The 19419-nt window shown below is 37.3% G+C and overlaps 1 protein-coding gene across 21 annotated transcripts in view; it reads right to left on the reverse strand.

The window, feature by feature from the left end:
• Positions 1-19419, reverse strand: part of Tmem116 (transmembrane protein 116) — a 43025-nt gene that overhangs the window by 5862 nt on the left and 17744 nt on the right. For 14 of the 21 annotated variants that reach the window (XM_048785638.1, XM_048785634.1, XM_048785636.1 and 11 more), the window contains 3 exons: positions 15219-15350; positions 5850-5954; positions 642-691 (listed from right to left, as the gene is read on the reverse strand). In XM_048785638.1, the coding sequence (XP_048641595.1) occupies positions 642-691; positions 5850-5954; positions 15219-15350 (287 nt within the window). Of the gene's footprint in view, positions 1-64; positions 187-641; positions 692-4983; positions 5056-5849; positions 5955-7275; positions 7331-15218; positions 15351-19419 lie in introns of those variants that run through there. The other 7 variants (XM_048785646.1, XM_048785635.1, XM_015502531.2 and 4 more) reach the window with 6 other exon arrangements.

The raw sequence follows: 19419 nt of genomic DNA on the forward strand, positions 1-19419 counted from the left end.
GAATCTCTGGTATTATATGGTCAGATAAAATTCTAAGTGGGTCAAAAATGAAAGGAAAATCTACCAAGGAGCTTTGTGTGCAGCCTGTTTCACTTTTCATGGTGGCCATTAGCCCCTTCCTGAGTGCTTTCCCAAAGTATACCACTAAATAGGCAGCTATCTTTCCAGCCAAATATAGCAGACTCCCTGTAAGAGATAAAGATTTAGGAGCAAATGTTACAAAGGCTAAAATCAACTCTGATGTGACTGCCACTTTAGGTGAGATCCAGACCCTTTCTGGACTTTATAATTCTAGTAGTCTCACCCAATGTTTTTAAAGTGGATAAGATCTTGAAGACCTTCTTAAACAACTTATAAGAAAAGGAATGTGGAGATCCAAAACTCAAAGAAATTTGTACAAGATCACATTGAATTGATGGTAGAACTGGGGCTAAAACCCAACTCTGTAATAGAAAACTGATTTTCCAGTCTATGTGGGAAAACAGAACCAATGATCACATATTTATTGCTTCCTACTCAGTAAGAGTCTGTGATGACTTAGGAGTGACAATGGAAATACAGGACACCAACTATTTCTTCGTACTTGGGCACTTGAATAATGAGAATACATTCCTTAATAAGAGGGAAAGAAAAAATCTTACCTTGAAAAAATGAAGGTGATTTGACCAACTCGGCAAGTAGAATCTGTCACCTGTGAAAAGAACACATGTAAAATTGTCTTATGACATTGCAAATCACATTACAATAAATACCAGATCATCATATACCACTCAATAGAATAAAAAGGATTCTAAGAGCCAATTTACTCTGTCAAGCAACATTTGCTATAGAATTCATGAAACAGATAATTCCTTAGCATTGTAAATGATAGAATTTCATCTGTATTATTATATTTAAAAAAATATAACAAGCTGGGCACAGTGGTGCACACCTATAGTCCCAGTGCCTTGGAAGGCTGAGGCAGGAGGATCACAAGTTCAAAGCTGGCTTTAGCAACTTAGCGAGACCCTGTCTCAAAATAAACAATGGGCTGTGGATGTGGCTCAGTGGTTGTAAGCCCGTGGGTTCAATCCCTAGTACCAAAAAAAAAAAAAAAAAAAAAAAAAAAAAAAGTCAAAAGAAAGGCTGCAGGAAGTAGCTTACGATTTGAGTACTCAGACAAATTTTCTTAGGAAGAAAGGCAAATATGAGATCACACAGTAACCCTCCATCATTTAATAATAGTTCCAACTTTTTCTATTTTAGACTCAGAAATGTGTGGGTGTTTTCAGAGCATTATGGGGTCAATGAAGCTCTATGTATAAGATGACCAGCAGCAAGTGTTAATATAATAGTGCAGAATCGTTAAGCTCTTTGGATATGAGACTTAGATTCTAAAAGACAGAACACTTAAAAACTCTACTTGTGTTGTGCATGTAACACAGTGGTAGAGTCTATGCTTAGCATACACAAGGCCAGCATTACAAAACAAACAAAAACTCAGATACTGTAAAACATCTAAAAGATGAATCCATCTAAAAGAGGAATCATTTCTACCTAATAGGACTTTAGGATGAAAGATTTTGAACACAACACCTTAAATAGGTAACAAAATAGAAAGCCTTTTTCTTTCTATTTTAAAGTATAAACATATCCTATTGTGGAATAGTCATTAACAATAAATAAGCATTAAGTGAGCAATTAATCATAATTAGAGAATGGTCACTGATCGTCCTTGAGAAGTTTGGATCAGGAATAGCAACGATTTTAAGTAGGACAGTTATTGTTGACTTGAGGGAAATATGTAAAATTAGTTTGTAGTGACTTCTACCAGCTTCCCTTCTCCTCTTTTTACTTTGTCAGGTGTTGAGAGCCACAGCCGAAGGGGCCCCAGCAAACTTCCAGCTGCCGGCTGATGATTGGCTCACAGGCCCCAGCAAACTTCTAGCTGCCAACTGATTGGCTCCTCTGCGGTGATGCTCATTGGGCTATTTCCCCGCCCTTTCAGACCACGGAGCTGCTCATTGGGGGACTTTTTTTGGCTCTGCCCACACGACCCAGCCAATCAGCCTCAAGAGCAGGAGGAGTGGGGGAGGTTGAGAGGCTTGTGGGAAGCCGGTGGTGGCAGTTGGGCTCTGAAGGTTTTTCCTGAGGAGCTGTGTGGTTTGGTGTGTGTGTTCTAAAAATAAAGTTCGTTTCTTTTGACAAGTGGCTCCTGAATTGTGCCCAGCCACACTGTGGCAGTCAGGTGGCTACATGCTCTTTAATTATTACTCTTACCTGGTAATGAATATCTGATAAAAAGCTTACTGCTAGTAGTTTATGGCAGAAATCTTGCTAGGGTATTTTAAAAAAGAATTAAAAGGTTAAAAAAAAGATCTTGCAGTTCTTAGTATACAGCTATAATGGCAGAATAATAAGCACTGGGGTTAGTACTTTAGACTAGAGTTTGACTCCTTGAAACTAATGACATTGCTTGGGTTATAAAGAGTTGTATGTGCCTCCGTGTGCATAGAAAGCAGAACATCCTATATGAGAGCTAATCTTACATCTCTCCAATTTTTCCTTCAAAAATTAATTTCTTCCCCTAAGAAACATTCCCCCATGTTGTCTCCATCCTTGGCTTCTGGTCTCAGAGCATCTTCTTCAGGAAATTACTTTGTGGCTAAATAACTGCTCACAAATTCCAATCGGGGTCCCTTGGCTTTTGAGTGAATTAGTAAATTAATGAATGAAAATAAAAATGTAAAATATTAATCCTGTAAGGCTGTTGAACTTTGTATGCATTCACCTACCTAAAGAGAAGAAAATGAATTGTTTCTTTGTAGTATCTTTTAGTTCTAGAATTCTAGAATTATGCAGACAGATATGTAAAAGGATAAATAGCCATGGGTCCTTACTAACTTGTAAGGAGCAAGGAAACCATATAAATTGAAGATACAGAAGAGTAATTATAAGTGTTGAATGTCCAGAGGTAAACATAAGAAAAAGGTCCCAGAATATTGTCCTGGGCTGTATAGCAGCAACTAGATGCATGTAGCTAGTTAAAATAAAATGAAGATTATATAAAATTTAAAATAAGTTCCTCACTCTCACTAGTCACATTTCAAGTGCTCAGTGGTCACGTACGGCTAGTAATGACTGAACTGGACAGTGTATAAAATATTTTGATTATTACAAAAAGTTTTATTGAATAGCTCTTTTATTTACTGTAGTATCTTGTTCAGGATGCTGTTTAAGGGACCTCTTTATGTTAATTTTTCAATGATTTCCTTGTATCCTTTCGCTTTATAGCAACGAGAATGGAGAGAGGGGGAATGAGGGAGGAAGAAAGAGAGGAAGAGAGGGAGGGGTTTTAAAAACATTCTCTACCCTGTCCTTCTTCAACTGTGAGTATCTTGAACAAGGCTAGAAAAAAGAAAGATAAATATCTCTTCTTAAGAAGTGAATCAGCTCTCTTTCTGCTTCCAATTTGCCATGTCCTGAGTTGCTTCCCTCTGCCATGCCCTTCAGACATGATGTTCTACCTCACTTTGGGCCCCAGAGCTTTGGAGTAGGAGGACCATGGACTGAATTGCTGAAACTGCTGTGGTCAAGAAAAATTGGAAAGTCACTGCTACAGGTTACCAGAACCTCACCTCACAAAAATGTTCCTGAGTGCTAGAACAAGGTAATATCTTTCTCATGATGCAAAATAATTCTTTGGAAATTGAATTATTTATTTATTTGGAAAAAATGTAGTTAATAAAAAAAGAGTTTCTTCTTAAAAATAAATTTCTTGAAGTCAGATGAAGATTTCATAGAACCTTAGCACTGCTTCATTTTATGATGAAAAATTGAGGCTCAATAAAAGCAGATGATTAGCTTAAGGTCATATAGAAGGTAAGTGGCTAGAGCACGACCTAAAAGATAAATCTCCTAATTTACCTCAAATACCCTTTCCTAAGATTCTATATGCAAACAAATATGTATATGCATATATAGCCAGGGGTCTTTCCCATTTATTCTTTAAAAATATTTATTGAATTTCATCATGTACCTAACAGGATATCACTTTCATTTGTTCTAGAAGTGACTGTAGGCTCTGGGAAAAGATGTTAGAAGGCTTTCCAGATACTTTTACTCTATCGTGCTCTTTTTTTTTTTTAAATTGTTTTTTAGTTGTTCATGGACCTTTATTTATTTTTATGTGGTGCTGACAATTGAACCCAATGCCTCACACATGCAAGGCAAGCACTCTACCACCCCAGCTTTCTATCATGTTCTTAATGAAAATTTCCCTTCAAAAAAAAAAAGTAGCAGAACAAATACCACAGATATAAGATTAAAATATTTAATAAGATACATATAGTAAGATTAAAATACATAAGACTTTAAAAGAAATAAAAATTGAGCCACACGTAGTGACATATGTCTGTAATCGTATGGGCACAGGAAACTGAGACAGGAGGATCGCAAGTTCAAGGCCAGCCTCAGCAACTTGGCAGGGCCCTAAGCAACTTAGTGAGACACTATCTCAAAATAAAGAGGGACAGGGGTGCTGAGGATGGCTCAGTGGTAAATTGCCCCGGTTTAAATCCCTAGTACCCCTGCCCCCAAGAAGAAATGATAACATCATAAAAATGTCATCTGCAGGATCACTTAGTGATACTGAAAGAATCAGAAATAAAAAACTCAACTTTTACTATACAAGGAAATATCATTAAGCAATAAAAAGGAATGAATTATTTATAAATGCACTATGTTAAGTGAAAGAAACCAGAGAAACACAAGAGACCACATACGGTATTATTGAATTTATATGAAAGGTCCAGAAAAGGCAGGTCTAGAGAAACAGAAAGTAGATTAGTGATTATCTAGAGCAGAGAGTGACAAAGGGATTCATGGTTAAGGGCATGAAAGATTTAATTGGGATAAAGAAAATATCCTGAAATTGATTTAAAACATCACTTAATTGTATATTTAAAATCAATGAATTATGCGATATGTAAAATATGCACACACAGGAAGAGAATCCAGATGTACTGACTCAGCATTCTCTTCTCATCACTGTAATGCTGGAGAGTGCCCCAAACTCTGTGAATTAAAGAAGGAAAGACGACTGTTTTCTGGATTCATCTTGTGTTCGGACTACCACACATTTAATTTCTCAGCACTTCAACAAGTCAATATAATCACCCACACATACTGAAGAAATACAGCACTGCAGAACACTTACCCTCTCTAATGCCTGTAATCCCAAATCTCATGTTAATAGACAGCACTTCCTTGACTCTTCTCCAGGACCTTTTTCCCCCCTTTTCTTAAGCAGTGCTGGGGGTAGAACCCAAGGCCTTTCATATTCTAGGCAAGAGCTCTACCACTGAGTTACACTCAGTCTTCCAAGACCATTTTCTTTACTCTGGTAACAATGATGGATGGCATGAAGACAAGGATTTCCCATACTTAATCAAACAAGGCAGGAAAGGCAGTACTGTAAATAACATTTCTCATAATAAAACTTTCTGTGTATATGTATAAGGAAATGGAGAAGAAGTAATGTCAATAAAATGGACAATTGTGTGGAAACAAGTTTTACATTTATTAACCTCCACGAATTCAATTACCTAGTGCTTAGTGTAATACTGTTTATCAGAGAAATGTGGGTTTATTTTAGCATAGTATTCTTTTTTTTTAAATTAAAAAAAAATTTTTTTTTTTAATATTTATTTTTTTTTAGTTTTCGGCGGACACAACAGCTTTGTTTGTATGTGGTGCTGAGGATCGAACCCAGGCCGCACGCATGCCAGAAGAGCGTGCTACCACTTGAGCCACATCCCCAGCCCAGCATAGTATTCTTAAATATAAGCTCTGACTCTGAATAAACTTACCAGTGGAGATGTGTTCTGTCCACTCTGGTTGTGTCTCATCCTTAGTTCTGTGCACAAATACCAGATGTAATTGACAGTGTAGAGAAATGAGGAAATGTAGAGTATCTAGGTTAAAAATTAAAACAATCCATCATAACTGTCCCTCTCTTCCTTAAATTTATTTCATTCTTTTCCAATATGAGAATCCTACCTGCAGGCTTATTAGTAACATACCATCTAGTATCCATATCATGTAAATCAATCACATCCAGGAATTCTACCCAGGCCTACTTAAAACATGCCCAACTTCTTTATTTTATCCTTTTGATTGTTCAGAAGAACCATAGGATTATCTACCTCTCCTCATCTAACTGTTCCACTTTCCTTTTTTTTTTTTTTCAGTATTAAATACTGAAACTAGGGGCCTTATGCATGATAGGCAAACACTCTGCCAATGAGTCACATCCCCAGCCCTATTTTGTATTTTATTTAGAGACAGGGTCTCACTGAATTGCGTAGAGCCTTGCCTTTGAACTCAGGATTCTCCTGTCTCAGCCTCCCAAGCTGCTGGGATTACAGGTGTGCACCACTGTGCCCATCTCTATTACATTTTTAATTGAAAAAGCAATAAGGATTTCCATTTTTAATAGTTGTAGCTATAAAAGTCCATTTTTCATTACTATAACAACATTTCTAAGGTGGGCTATTTTTGAAGAAAAGAGATTTATTCTGGCTCATAGTTCTGGAGGAAAAGGGTCTAGGGATCACATTTGGTGATGATCCTCATGGTGGCAGAATTCTGGGATGGCTTAGAGCAACATAGCAAGAGATAGGGAACACACATGTCTGCATCTGCGTCACTCTTCCTTTATTTATAAAGCCAATCCATTTCTTAAAGGCCTCATCTCTAAATATCATACTCAAAGCCATGTGCAGTGATACATGCCTGTAATCCCAGAAACATGGGAAGCTGAGGCAAGAGGATTCCAAGTTCAATTGCTTAGTAAAGATCTAAGCAATTTAGCAAGACCCTGTCTCAAAATAAAAAAGGAAAGGATTGGGGATGTGGCTCAGTAGTTACTAGCCCATGGGTCCAATCCCCAGTACCCCTCGTACCCTAAAAAAACCAGAGTATGCTTCTATCCTCTTACTATCTAGACAATATTTTCACTACATTGTGAAGTACTAAAGCCACTGAACTGCTCATTTTAAAATGGTTAATTTTATGTTGTGTGAATTAAAACTAAAAACAATAATTTTTTAAATTTTATGCATCAAAGAATATTATCAAGAAAGTAAAAAGATCCTACTGCATGGGAGAAAGTACAATTTAAAAATCTTATATCTTGATAACAGTCTAGTATTCAGAATATATTTAAAAATATCATAAAACTCAACAACAAAAAAACCCAATTAAAAAATGGATCAAGAACTTGAATAAACTTACAGTCAAACAAGGTATTCAAATGGCCAACAAACACAGGGAAAGATGTTCAACACTCCTAATCATTAGGAAATACAAATCAAATTGAATAATAAACAAACAAATAAATAAATAGTGCTAGAGACATAAAGTGTCCCTGGGTTCAATCCTCCATACCAAAAACAAACAAACAAAAAGGAAATGAAATAAACATACACACAAGGAGATACAATGAGCACTGGAGAGGATGTGGAGAAGGAGGGATCTTAGTACATTGCTGGTGGGAATGTAAAATATTAGCTGAACTGCTGTTGGTCCTTCCTCAAATAGCTTAACATAGAATCACCATATGATCCAGTCATTCCATTTTGAAATGATGGAAAGGAACTGAAAAAAAAAGTTGGGCATGGTGGCACATGCCAGTAATCCCAGTAACTCAGGAGGATGAGACAGGAAGATCACAAATTTGAGGTCAGCCTCAGCAACACAGTAAAGCCCTAGTAACTTAGCAAGACTCGCTCTCAAAAATAAAAAGGGCTAGAGATATAGCTCAGTGGTAAAGCACCCCTGGATTAAATACCCAGTGCCAAAAATAAGATTTTTTTGGGAAAACAAACAGGTATACATATACATATGTTCATAGCAGCAATGTGCACAATGACAAAAAGGTAGAAACAGATTAAATATCAATCAATGGATGGATCGGATGAATAAGTAAATAAACTGGTATACATATATGATGGAAATGTACATGTTAAAATGAAGATAAACTTTTAAAGCATTATACTAAGTCAAAGAATCCAGACACAAAAAGTCATGCCTATTCCAAGTCAATATTATTGCACTTATATATTAAATTTTCAGAAGAGGTAAATCCATAGGGACAAAAGGCAAATTTATAGTTGCCAGGGTTGGGGGGAGATGGGAGTAAGGAGCAACTGCAAATTGATAAGTCAGTCAGTCTCTCTCTCTCTGAGTCAGTCAGTGTGTCTGTCTCTGTCCCTCTCTATCTCTCTCTCTCTACTAGGAATTGTACCTAGGGGCACTTTACCACTTAGCTACATCCTTAACCTTTATAAATTTTTATTCTGAAACAGGGTGTCAATAAATTGTCCAGGCTGGCCTTGAATTTACAATCTTCTTGACTTAGTCTTCTGAGTAGTTGGGATTATAGGTGCATACTACCAAGCCTTGCAGTATTTCCTTTCTGAATGATGAAACTGTTTTAGAATTAGACAGAAGTGGTAACTGCACAACAATTTAAGGGGGAGACCAATATTAACAGCACCCAATGCAAACAATATACACCTTTAAACCAAATAGATCCTATTAAGGTGTAATAAACAGAAATTATGTGTTCTGTTATTGTCTACAATATAAACAGTAAGTTTGCTAAAGGGTTTACCATTTCTAATGATGGACAATAAAGGAAGAAGTAGTGTAAGATGCGATGTTTATGAGGGAAAAGGAGAGTAGAGATAAAAATTTATAGTAAGAGCAAAGGAGGAATTAATAGAGGTTGGCTATTAGTATGAAAGAAGTGAGAAACAGAATCCAGGGAGACAGGTAAGAGAAAAATATATAGAGATTTTTTAAAAAGTAAAAATATATATAAAAGAAAGTCTTGGTGGAAAATTGAAGGATAGTTTCCATTGGCTTTCAAAAATTTTCTCAGCTTCCCTTCTCTGCCAATAGGTGGGGTTGTCTGAAGTTTGATGGTAGCTCCTGTCAAGTGGGTGCCCTTCAACAGATGAATGGATAAAGAAAATGTGGTACATATACACATGGAAAATTACTCAGCCTTAAAGAAAAATGAGCCAGGGATGGTGGCGCATACCTGTAATCCCAGTGGTTTGGGAGGCTGAGGCAGTATGATTATGAGTTCAAAGCCAGCCTCAGCAACTTAGTGAGGCCCTAAGCAACTCAGTGAGATCCTATCTTAAATAAAATACAAAATAGGGCTGGGGATGTGGTTCAGTGGTTGAATGAAATTATGGCATTTGCAGGTGAATGGATAGAACCAGGGAACATCATGCTAAGTGAAATATGCCAATCCCCCCAAAACTAAAGGCCAAATGTTTTCTCTGATCCATAGTGTGTGTGTGTGGTAGGGGGAGTAGGAAAGAATGAAGGAACTTTGGATTGTGCAGAGGGAATGAGGGGAGGAGTGAGGCTATGGGGATGGGAAGGACAGTAGAATGAGACAGAAAAAACAAATTAGTTTATGAGGATAATTTCAGTTTAATTCTCCAGTATGAACATATAAATATGAACAGAGATACATAAAATATAGATATTATATACTGTAAAACAAATAATATGCAATGCATCTAGAATTATATTTAACCTAAAATATATGCCATGTTAATATCTTGACCTCTTCCCAACTGTATTCAATATTTTAAAAAATGTCTGTTTTATATGAAACATTTTAGAGCATAGTCTCATGTATATAACAGCATGTGTTAGATGTAAACGTAACATATTCTATCTGTATGTTAATGTAATTTAAAATTATATGTAAACATAAATTTAAAATTTTAAAAAATTTAAATTTTTTAAAAATAAGAAAAATTTGGGCTGGGGATGTGGCTCAAGCGGTAGCGCACTCGCCTGGCATGTGTGCAGCCCGGGTTCAATCCTCAGCACCACATACCAACAAAGATGTTGTGTCCGCCGAAAACAAAAAAATAAAATAATAAAAAGTTCAAAAAAGAAAAATTTAACTTACATAACTACACCTCAGTCTTTAATAGTCCAGATTGAAAACCACAATGGGAACCTCATAAATCCAATAAAAACAATGAGTTTGATGTCTATTATCACAATGTTACCCTAACATGGGAAGAGGTTAAGGTTCTCAATGACACAAAATTGTATACTAACGAAACTTTCTCACTCCTATTAACAGCTCAGCCACTAATAAAAAATTCATAGGTATAGAACAACATACTGATTTCTTTCTCAATATTACCAATACAAACCATACCTCCAGAGGTTCCTGAAAACAATCTTATCCAACTCAGGTTTAGAAACATACTTTGCCAAAATATATGACACTAGCCAAAAGTTATAGTCTCTTCTGTGTGTAGGTGAATACTTCTCAGGCATGAGACCCCAGGACAAACAAAATAGCTCCTGGCATCCAGCTATAGACCCTGGGGACCTATGTATATAAACTGTATACATCAAAGCTTGGATTCAAGGACCCACAACTGTAGTACATCTTAGAGGAATAAGATTTAGCTTTTCATGTGGTGACCAGGTATTCTCTGGCCACAAGGTAATTATGAGGTAATGATGCTATTGTGGCTGCCCTCCCAGATATCCTCTATTATAATATCTCTCAAATGGCTACCTCAGGAACAATCCCTAACCTGAGATCCTTCCTACAATCATCCCTCACTAGACAAACAGAACAACAAACTAAAAAAAAATCTTATCAATATCTGATCTTAGCAAAATGGACTGGGGAGGACACAGCCATGACAATCCTATTTTTAAAAATGGGCTGGGGTTGTGGCTCAGCGGTAGAATGCTCGCCTAGCATATGTGAGGCCCTGGGTTTGATCCTCAGAACCACGTACAAATAAATAGAATAAAGGTATTGTGTCCACCTACAACTGAAACACACACACACACACACACATATATATATTTAATTCTAATAAGAGAGAATCACAGCCTCTGGGACAGAAGTCCCCTGTGTTTCTCCTTGGCTAACAAAGCAAAAACTTCATTTTTCCCTTTTTCTCAAAACTGTGTCCTCATCATTGGTTGGCACTGAGGACAAGGACTGAGTTTTCAGTAACAAACTGGCACCGCAGAATGGGATCTGAGAACAGTCCCTACTCCAGCTTTCTTGGTCAGACCTGGTTCTCCAAGCAATCCCACTTCCAAGTTCAGGATGCAAGGTGGCTGGTAAAATTGTTGAGTCAACTGCTGGAGACTTAGAAGAAGGCTAGGTTTGCCTTGAGTCTAATGGGAGGAGCTATTCTTGTGAATAAAGGGAGAGACTAAGGGCTGTCCCAGCAGCTGCCCCTTTTGCTTTGGGGAACTCCCGCCTTCTCTCCCTGAATGGTACTGGTTGCTCCATCTTGGTCTACTTTGAGAAAAAAGAAACTGAATGCACTAAAGTTCTGGAGACAATACTAGTCATGGCTGCACAATATGGATATTTAAAATCACTTTAAATGATTAAGATTAGATACACATAGAGGCCTTTACCTGTAATCCCAGCTACTCAGAAGGCTGAGCCAGGAAAATCGCAAGTTTAAGGCCACTCTGAACATTTAGTGAGATAGTGTTTCAAAATTTTTTAAAAAAGGAGTGAGGTGGGCTAGGGATGTAGCTCAGTGGTAAAGTGCTAGCTTAGCATGTACAAGGCCCTGGGTTCAATTCCTAGTAACTAACAACACATATATACTCATGCACAAAAGGTTAACATCACAAATATTATGTTTTATATATTTTAATCCCAATTTTTTAAAATTTATTTTTTATTTATAGTTGGACGCAATACCTTTATTTCACTTATTTATTTTTACATGGTGCTGAGGATCGAACCCAGGGCCATGTGCATGTGAGGCGAGCACTCTACCGCTGAGCCACAACCCCAGCCCATATTTTATCCCAATTTTTAAAAAAATTTTAAATGCCAAGCTGGTCATGGTGGCACACGCCTGTAATCCCAGCAGCTCAGGAGGCTGAGACAGGAGGATCGCAAGTTCAAAGCCAGTAGCAACTTAGTGAGGTCCTAAGCAACTCAGTAAGAATATGTCTCTAAATAAAATACAAAAAAGGGCTGTGGATGTAGCTCGGTGGTTGAACGAACCTGGGTTCAATCCTTGGTACCAAAATAAATAAATAAAAACCAAATGAACAAAATAAGCTATTGTGTTTAAACCCTCTCTAGTTCATCCTTGCCTCTGATTACAAATAAGAAATCTAAGAGAAATACAAAAAACGTACTTGAGTTTCTAAAAAGTAAAGAAAAACAGGTGGTTTGTGGAAGTCAAACTTAAGTGAAGTACATAGAAGTGAATCTCCCCAATTTTTACACACCCCTCCACCCCATCGGACTGCCTCCCAGTGTAAACCTTAGTTAAGACACCTAAAATTCTAATAAATACTCCCTTAGGATATGAGTCTTTTTTTTTTTTTTTTTTTGGTACTAGGGATTTAACCCAGGAGTACTTTACCACTGAGCCATACCCCATCCTTTTTTTTTTTTTTTTCAGTTGTAGATGCACACAATATCTTTATTTATTTATCTTTATGTGGTGCGGAGGATTAAACCAGTGCCTCATGCTTGAGAGGCAAGTGCTCTACAACTCCAGAGCTACAACCCCAGCCCTCCCCAGCCTTTTTTTTTTAAATGTTTTATTTTTAGATAGGATCTTGCCAAGTTTCTTAGGGGTTCAGTAAGTTGCTGAGGTGGGTTCAAATCTGTGATCCTCCTGTCTCAGCCTCCAAGTCATTAGTATTTCAGATGTGTACCACAGTATATGGCAGAAAGAGTTCCTTTTAGGCAGGAATGTATGGAAGGAATCCCACAAGTGAGAGAGTCAGAAAAGAGCATGCCTTAATTTTGTGTGTGAATCCCACACAAGTCTCAAACTAACTATCATGCATGTGTATGACAATACCAAATCAGCAAAGTCAAGGCTTACAGAATGAGATACAGTTAAAACACTTCCACATATGGTGATGTGAATTTATATTCTTGATCTAATCAGATTGAATGCCTACAAAACAAAAACACCAGCAATCCCAGAAAGTTATAAAAGGACCCAGAGTATATGTCACACAGTACTCACAGTGTCTAAGATGCAATCCTAAATTACTTGATATACAATGAACAGGAAAGTGTGACCCATTATCATGGGGAAAGACAATCAACAGACTAGAAGTGACCACATATTGGAAATATCAGTAAGTATTTTTAAAAGCAGTTAATACTCCATGAGGTCAAGGAAAACACATTGTAAATAATTTTGAGGGGTGCTGAAAATAGGAATGTTTGCTATCTTGAAATATAGTGATGATTTCATGATGTTATGCACATATCAAAACTGATCAAATTGTACACCTTAAATACATATAGTTTGGGGCTGGGGATGTGGCTCAAGCGGTAGCATGCTCGCCTGGCATGCGTGCAGCCCGGGTTCGATCCTCAGCACCACATACAAACAAAGATGTTGTGTCTGCCGAAAACTAAAAAATAAATATTAAAAAATTCTCTCTCTCTACCTCTCTCTCTCTCTCTCTCACACACACACACTCTCTCTCTTTAAAAAAAATACATATAATTTATTGTACATGTAGCTCAATACAGTTGTAAAAAAAAAGGTAAGATTAGTCAAATCTACATCAAAAAAAGGTAGTGTTATTATTAATGGTCCAGGATTCTAATACAGGATTTTTAAATAATTTTTTAAAATTACAATATTATTTCTTGTTATGAAAAAATAATATGGCTTTAGTCTTAACTCATGAAATTATTAGCAGAATTGAGCAAAGTATGTCTCTAAGGCATTTTAAACTCATAAAATACAGGTAATATCAATGCATAAACTTCATACCATCAATTACATTTTATAGGTTCAGTGTCCCTTATCTGAAATACCTGGGGATGTTTAGGATTCTGAATATTTTCAGATTTTAGAATATTTCCACATATATAAGAAGATATGTTATGGACACACACAACTCTAAACATGAAATTTGTTTGTTTCATATACACCTCTTATACAAGCTCAAAGGTAATTTTATACAAAAGTTTTACATGTTTGAATGTATCTGCATTTTTATTGCAAACTATTACATGAGGTGAGGTGTGGAATTTTCCAGTTTCAGATTTTGGTGCATTTCAGATTTCTAAATTAGGGATGCTCAGCCTCCTACTAAATTGAAAGAAATCTCTCCTCTAATAACAAATTCTAGAAGAAATACCCAGCAATGGGTATACACTGCATTTTAACCTCTACTTTTTTCACATTGTGAGTCTCAGAAATTACAAAGGTCATATACTAAGGGTACTATGCAGGTTAATGCATCGATAAAATCCATAGAAGTGGCTGGCGGAAAAGCTCAACAGCACAGCGCTGGCCTAGCATGCATGAGGCCTGGGTTTGATCTCCAGCACTTAAAAAAAAAAATCTTGAAAGTTACATATATGACCCATTATATGATTATCTGTAGTATTTTTGAAACCTGATGTGCATTATATTCCCATAATACAAAACCATGCAGTCATTTCAAAAGATGTTGTAGAAAAATATTTCATAACAGCTTAGGCCTATAATCCTAGCAACCTTCACTAAAGTGAAGAGATACATTATGCTCATGGGTTATAAGATGCAATATTATAAAAATGTCAGTTCTGGGGCTGGGGCTATGGCTCAGCAGTAGAGCACTTGCCTGGGTTTGATTCTTGGCATCATATATAAACTTGCAATCCTCCTGCCTTAGCTTCCCAAGTCATTGGGATTCCAGGCATGTGCCACCATGCCTAGCTTATTTTATATATTTAAAAATATACATTGAGGCCTGGGGTTGTGGCTCAGTGGTAGAGTGCTTGCCTAGCATATGTGAAGCACTGGGTTGCATATAAATAAGTAAATAAAATAAAGGTCCATCAACAATTAATAAAAATATTTAAACAAGTATATATATACACATATTCAGAAAATAATCATAAGGATATATATTTAAAATATTAAAGCATGATTATAGCTGGCTGATTTTTTAATTACCTAATCTACCCTTATGCTTCTAGGAATTGTCCAAAATTTCTATGATAAATAAATAGTTCTTTTTAGACAAAAAAGATAAAAAGGTATTGTTTCAAAGTGTAACAATAAACAAATTGGTCTCCATTCCCACGATGGATCACTCTTGCTTCCTTTGCTTCCTACCCTGAGTGTGCCTTGCTTTCAAGGTGCAGTCAGTCTAGTAGTGCTTACCTGTCCAAGTGCTTGCAAGTTATAGCAGATAATGTCCTTATTGGCTACTGAAGTTCCATAGAGAAGTGCCTCAGTAAGCCAGCAAATTCCCAGTAGCAGGTCAGAGAAGCTCAGACAAAAAAGTGGCCTTATCTGTCAAAAGTCATAAAATTCTCATTTCAAGTAATGTAATTATGAGAACAATTAATTATTTTTACATTTTATGCTTCAAGTAGAAAATTGGATGTTAATTTGCCAGGGCATCAGTCATTGGTTGATCAAAGGGAATGAATGGCAAGGAAGACTCTAAATAGGTGTGTATCTTTAATCACAGTATCTCAACCATACTGGACTTGAAGTACTCATGGATGGATTAGCACCAATCTTACTCCTAGGGACACTCCTTTCTCAGATATACAGAATTAAATAAAGAATGGAAGATAAACAAATTCTGTGGTGAGACACACCACAAATGAACAACTGAAAAGCTCTAGATGTATAGCCAACATCTTCTAAAATTAGAAAATGAGATCATAGACTAAGTGTTTAGGTGTGCAGTTGAGGACTTTAAAGAAAATGAAAATATGTTCCCTTCCAATTTCTGACCATGTTGATGAAGTTTGTCCCCTTACTTTTTTGTATCCTTTTCCTTTTAGCCTACCCATTCCCATTTATTTTAAAGTAATTTTGATTCATCTATGGGAAAAATTATAAAATATTTATTGAGAGACTAAAGAAAAAACTAAAGTGAAGTTTTTGCATCTTATAACTCATCATGCTCATGAGTTATAAGATGCAATATTGTAAAAATGTCAGTTCTGGGGCTGGGGCTATGGCTCAGCAGTAGAGCACTTGCCTGGCATGTGGGAGGCACTGGGTTCCATTCTTGGCACCATATATGAATAAATAAAATAAAGATCTATCAACAACTAATAAAAATATTTTTTAAAAAATGACAGGGCATCAGTATTTTAAAAAAATGTGAGTTCTCCCTAAATTGATCTATGGATTAAATGCAATCACAATTAAATCTAAACTGATTTTGCTGTGGAACTTAACAAGCCAACTTAAATCTGATGCAGAAATATGAAATATCAATATAACCAAGAAACTCTCAAAGAAAAAGGAGAAGTAAAACTTACTCCCATCACAACTTAAGATTTCATATATAACTAGAGTGCAGATACTGTGTATTAGCATAGGAATGGAAAAATTGACAAATAAGAAGAGAAATGTCAGCTCAAAACAAACCCAAGTATATATACATACGAATCTTAGATATATTATAAAAGTGGCTTTTTTATTTTTAAAAATATCTATTTTTTAGTTGTAGTTGAACACAATTTCTTTTTTAATTTATCTTTATGTGGTGCTGAGGATCAAACCCCATGGCCTCGCACATGCTAGGTGAGTGCTCTACTGCTGAGCCACAACCCCAGCCCCAAAAAAGTGGCTTTTTCAATCAGNAAATTCAGGTGAATCCCAGAGGAAGATGGCAGAAGCAAGGTAGGCAACAGTCCTGATCTCCTCAAAACACAGAAAGGAGGCAGTGGAGGAAAGGCAGAATTGAGAGATGGGTGACAAAATAAATGCTCTAAGACTCAATATTGGAGACCTGGAGAGACTGGAAGATAGGGTACCAGAGCAGAAAACAAACAGTGCCCTAACCACCTCCCAACCCTAAAATGGTGGATGAGAAGCAGGATAGGGGCATCAGAGAGAGAAAAGAGGGGAAGAGACACTCTCTTAAGCTTACCCATTTAAAAATGGTTGAAAAGACACACAAAACTAAAAGCACAATTGTATCAGAAGGCTCCTTAAAACAGCACAAACATGCACGCCTATAATCCCAGGAGCTCAGGAGGCTAAGGCAGGAGTATCCCAAGTTCAAATCCACCCTCAGCAAAACTGAGGCACTAAGCAACTCAGTGAAACCCTGTCTTTAAATAAAATACAAAATAGGGCTGGGGATGTAGTTCACTGGCCAAATGAATGCCCCTGAATTCAGGCCCTGGTATTCTCGCTCCACCCCCCCCACACACACACAAAAAAAAAAACCAGCACAAACAGCTTAAAACCAAATTGTGAAAAGAAAGCTGGGGGTCTGTAGCCATCCTGTGGAGCCATTAGCCAACTAGTCACTCTCTTAAATTAGCACACTATTTTCTCATGCCTGACAGCTTCAAACTAAACCAGAGGGAAGTCCCCTGCAGTAGGACCTTTTAAATACCTGGCCAACAAGAACTTCTAGAAGAACCACTACTAACTCTAAATTGCTGAAATCGCCCTCCCCATTCCTCCAATGCAAACAAGGGGAACAGAGCAGGCTGGAGGGGACCTGGCTCAAGGAAGTGTGCATCTAGCCCTGCTCAGTCTCTGTGACCCAGGCAAGGGCAAAAAGCTCTGCAGAGCCTCCTGTTGCTTGCTCAACTCAGATAGAGGCAACAAAGCTTTGGCCCCTAACAAAGGAAGGCAGATTCACCAGGCTCCCAACCACTGACACTGGGGGAAGGCACCATAGGAAGTCCAAGGATAGTCCCCAGGATCTGGATTGCAGGGCCAGGATCACAGGGCCTACCAGAAGGACAGCTGTCTGAATATACAGTGGCACAGAGACCCAACAGAAAGAGGCTGATATCAGCTTTAACAGGTACACCGCCTGAACTGTGATCATAACTGGCAAGTGACCAGAATTATTTGAATATTCAAGGATCTTTGCATTGTACTAAGCAAGCAGAGGGAATCAACACACAACATTCACAACCTGGGCAGTAGAAACTAGAGTCCAGGTGAACCACTGAAGACTCTAAGTTATGGTATTTCAGAGAGCAGCATTGGCTGGGGGAATACTTCTGCACCACAGATCATGGGCAGAAGATCCACAGCCAGAGTTCCTGCACCCACATACAGGAACCAAGACCTTCACTACCATGAAAACCATCCAATAGAGGGGAATGGGTGCACAGTGACATACAGCAACCACAGGGACAAGCCAGAGCCTACATCCTGAAATACAAACACAGTAGAAACACTGTGCCATCCAAGCAGTCAGCTGAAGGCCCTTGAGCTGACAAACCAGAAACTGATGGAAGGACATTCACAACAAGTAGGAAATTGGTCCCCATCCCCCTGCAACTCAGGAGAGAATCACAGCCAAAAACTGATGGACATCTTTTAAATGTCCAACCACCAATGAAATCCAAATTCAACAAGAATTTTCTTCACCTAGATATTATATACTATAAACAACTCTAAAGTCAACTTTGATCATATAAATAATTCCTTAATTTGAATAATTGTTAACCCAATAGCCAATATTGTACCTACAACCCATTTGAATGTATTTAATCTAGTGGTTTAAAGCATTAATTGGAATCAATCTTCCTATCTTTGTTTTCCCAGCACTAGTTTATACCTGCTTCTCTACAACCTCAATTAATATCCATCCCTCTCTCTCTCTCCTTTCTATCTTGGTGTAAATTACCCTTTTACAGCTTCTTCTTCTCCTTTTTCCGATTCTATTTGCCCAATCTTATTTCTCCCTCCTTTGAGCCTTCACTTAAAGGTATAATAAGTTACTAAATTTAATAACTAATTTTTTGACCTGTTCCAGAACTTTATTATAGGTTAAATGAATACCAGAAATAGCAGAGATCAACTGCAACAAGTTTTTGTTCCTATAAGGCTAAACAGAATGAAGTCTGGCTCAGAAGTGACTATAGTAAATAGGGCTCGGGCTGATATTGGGATCAGCAGAGGTCACATGTTGAATTAAAATTTCATTATGTGGATTTTCACATGACACAGAGCTCTTAAGAAAAAGAGGCTCACAAAGTAGTCCTTCACTTAAAAGAAGTCAAAACCATACTGATAGGTAGACATATAAACAGTAAGATAAAACAAGAGAATAAACCATCCCAAACAACCCAAAATGTTTCAACAGAATTCACTGACACTACAGTGGAGGAAATTTCAGAGAAGGAATTTAGAAAGTTCATAATTAAACAGTTCTATGAGGTAAAAGACAATGTAAGGAGTGAAATCAGAGAGAAAATACAGAAAGTGAAAGATTACTTCAGGGCTGGGGATGTGGCTCAAGCGGTGGCGCGCTCGCCTGGCATGCATGTGGCCCGGGTTCGATCCTCAGCACCACATACAAACAAAGATGTTGTGTCCGCCGAGAACTAAAAAATAAATATTAAAAAAATTCTCTCTCTCTCTC

This window comes from Marmota marmota, unplaced genomic scaffold (assembly GCF_001458135.2).
Source record: "Marmota marmota marmota unplaced genomic scaffold, marMar, whole genome shotgun sequence".
Taxonomy (NCBI): domain Eukaryota; kingdom Metazoa; phylum Chordata; class Mammalia; order Rodentia; family Sciuridae; genus Marmota; species Marmota marmota.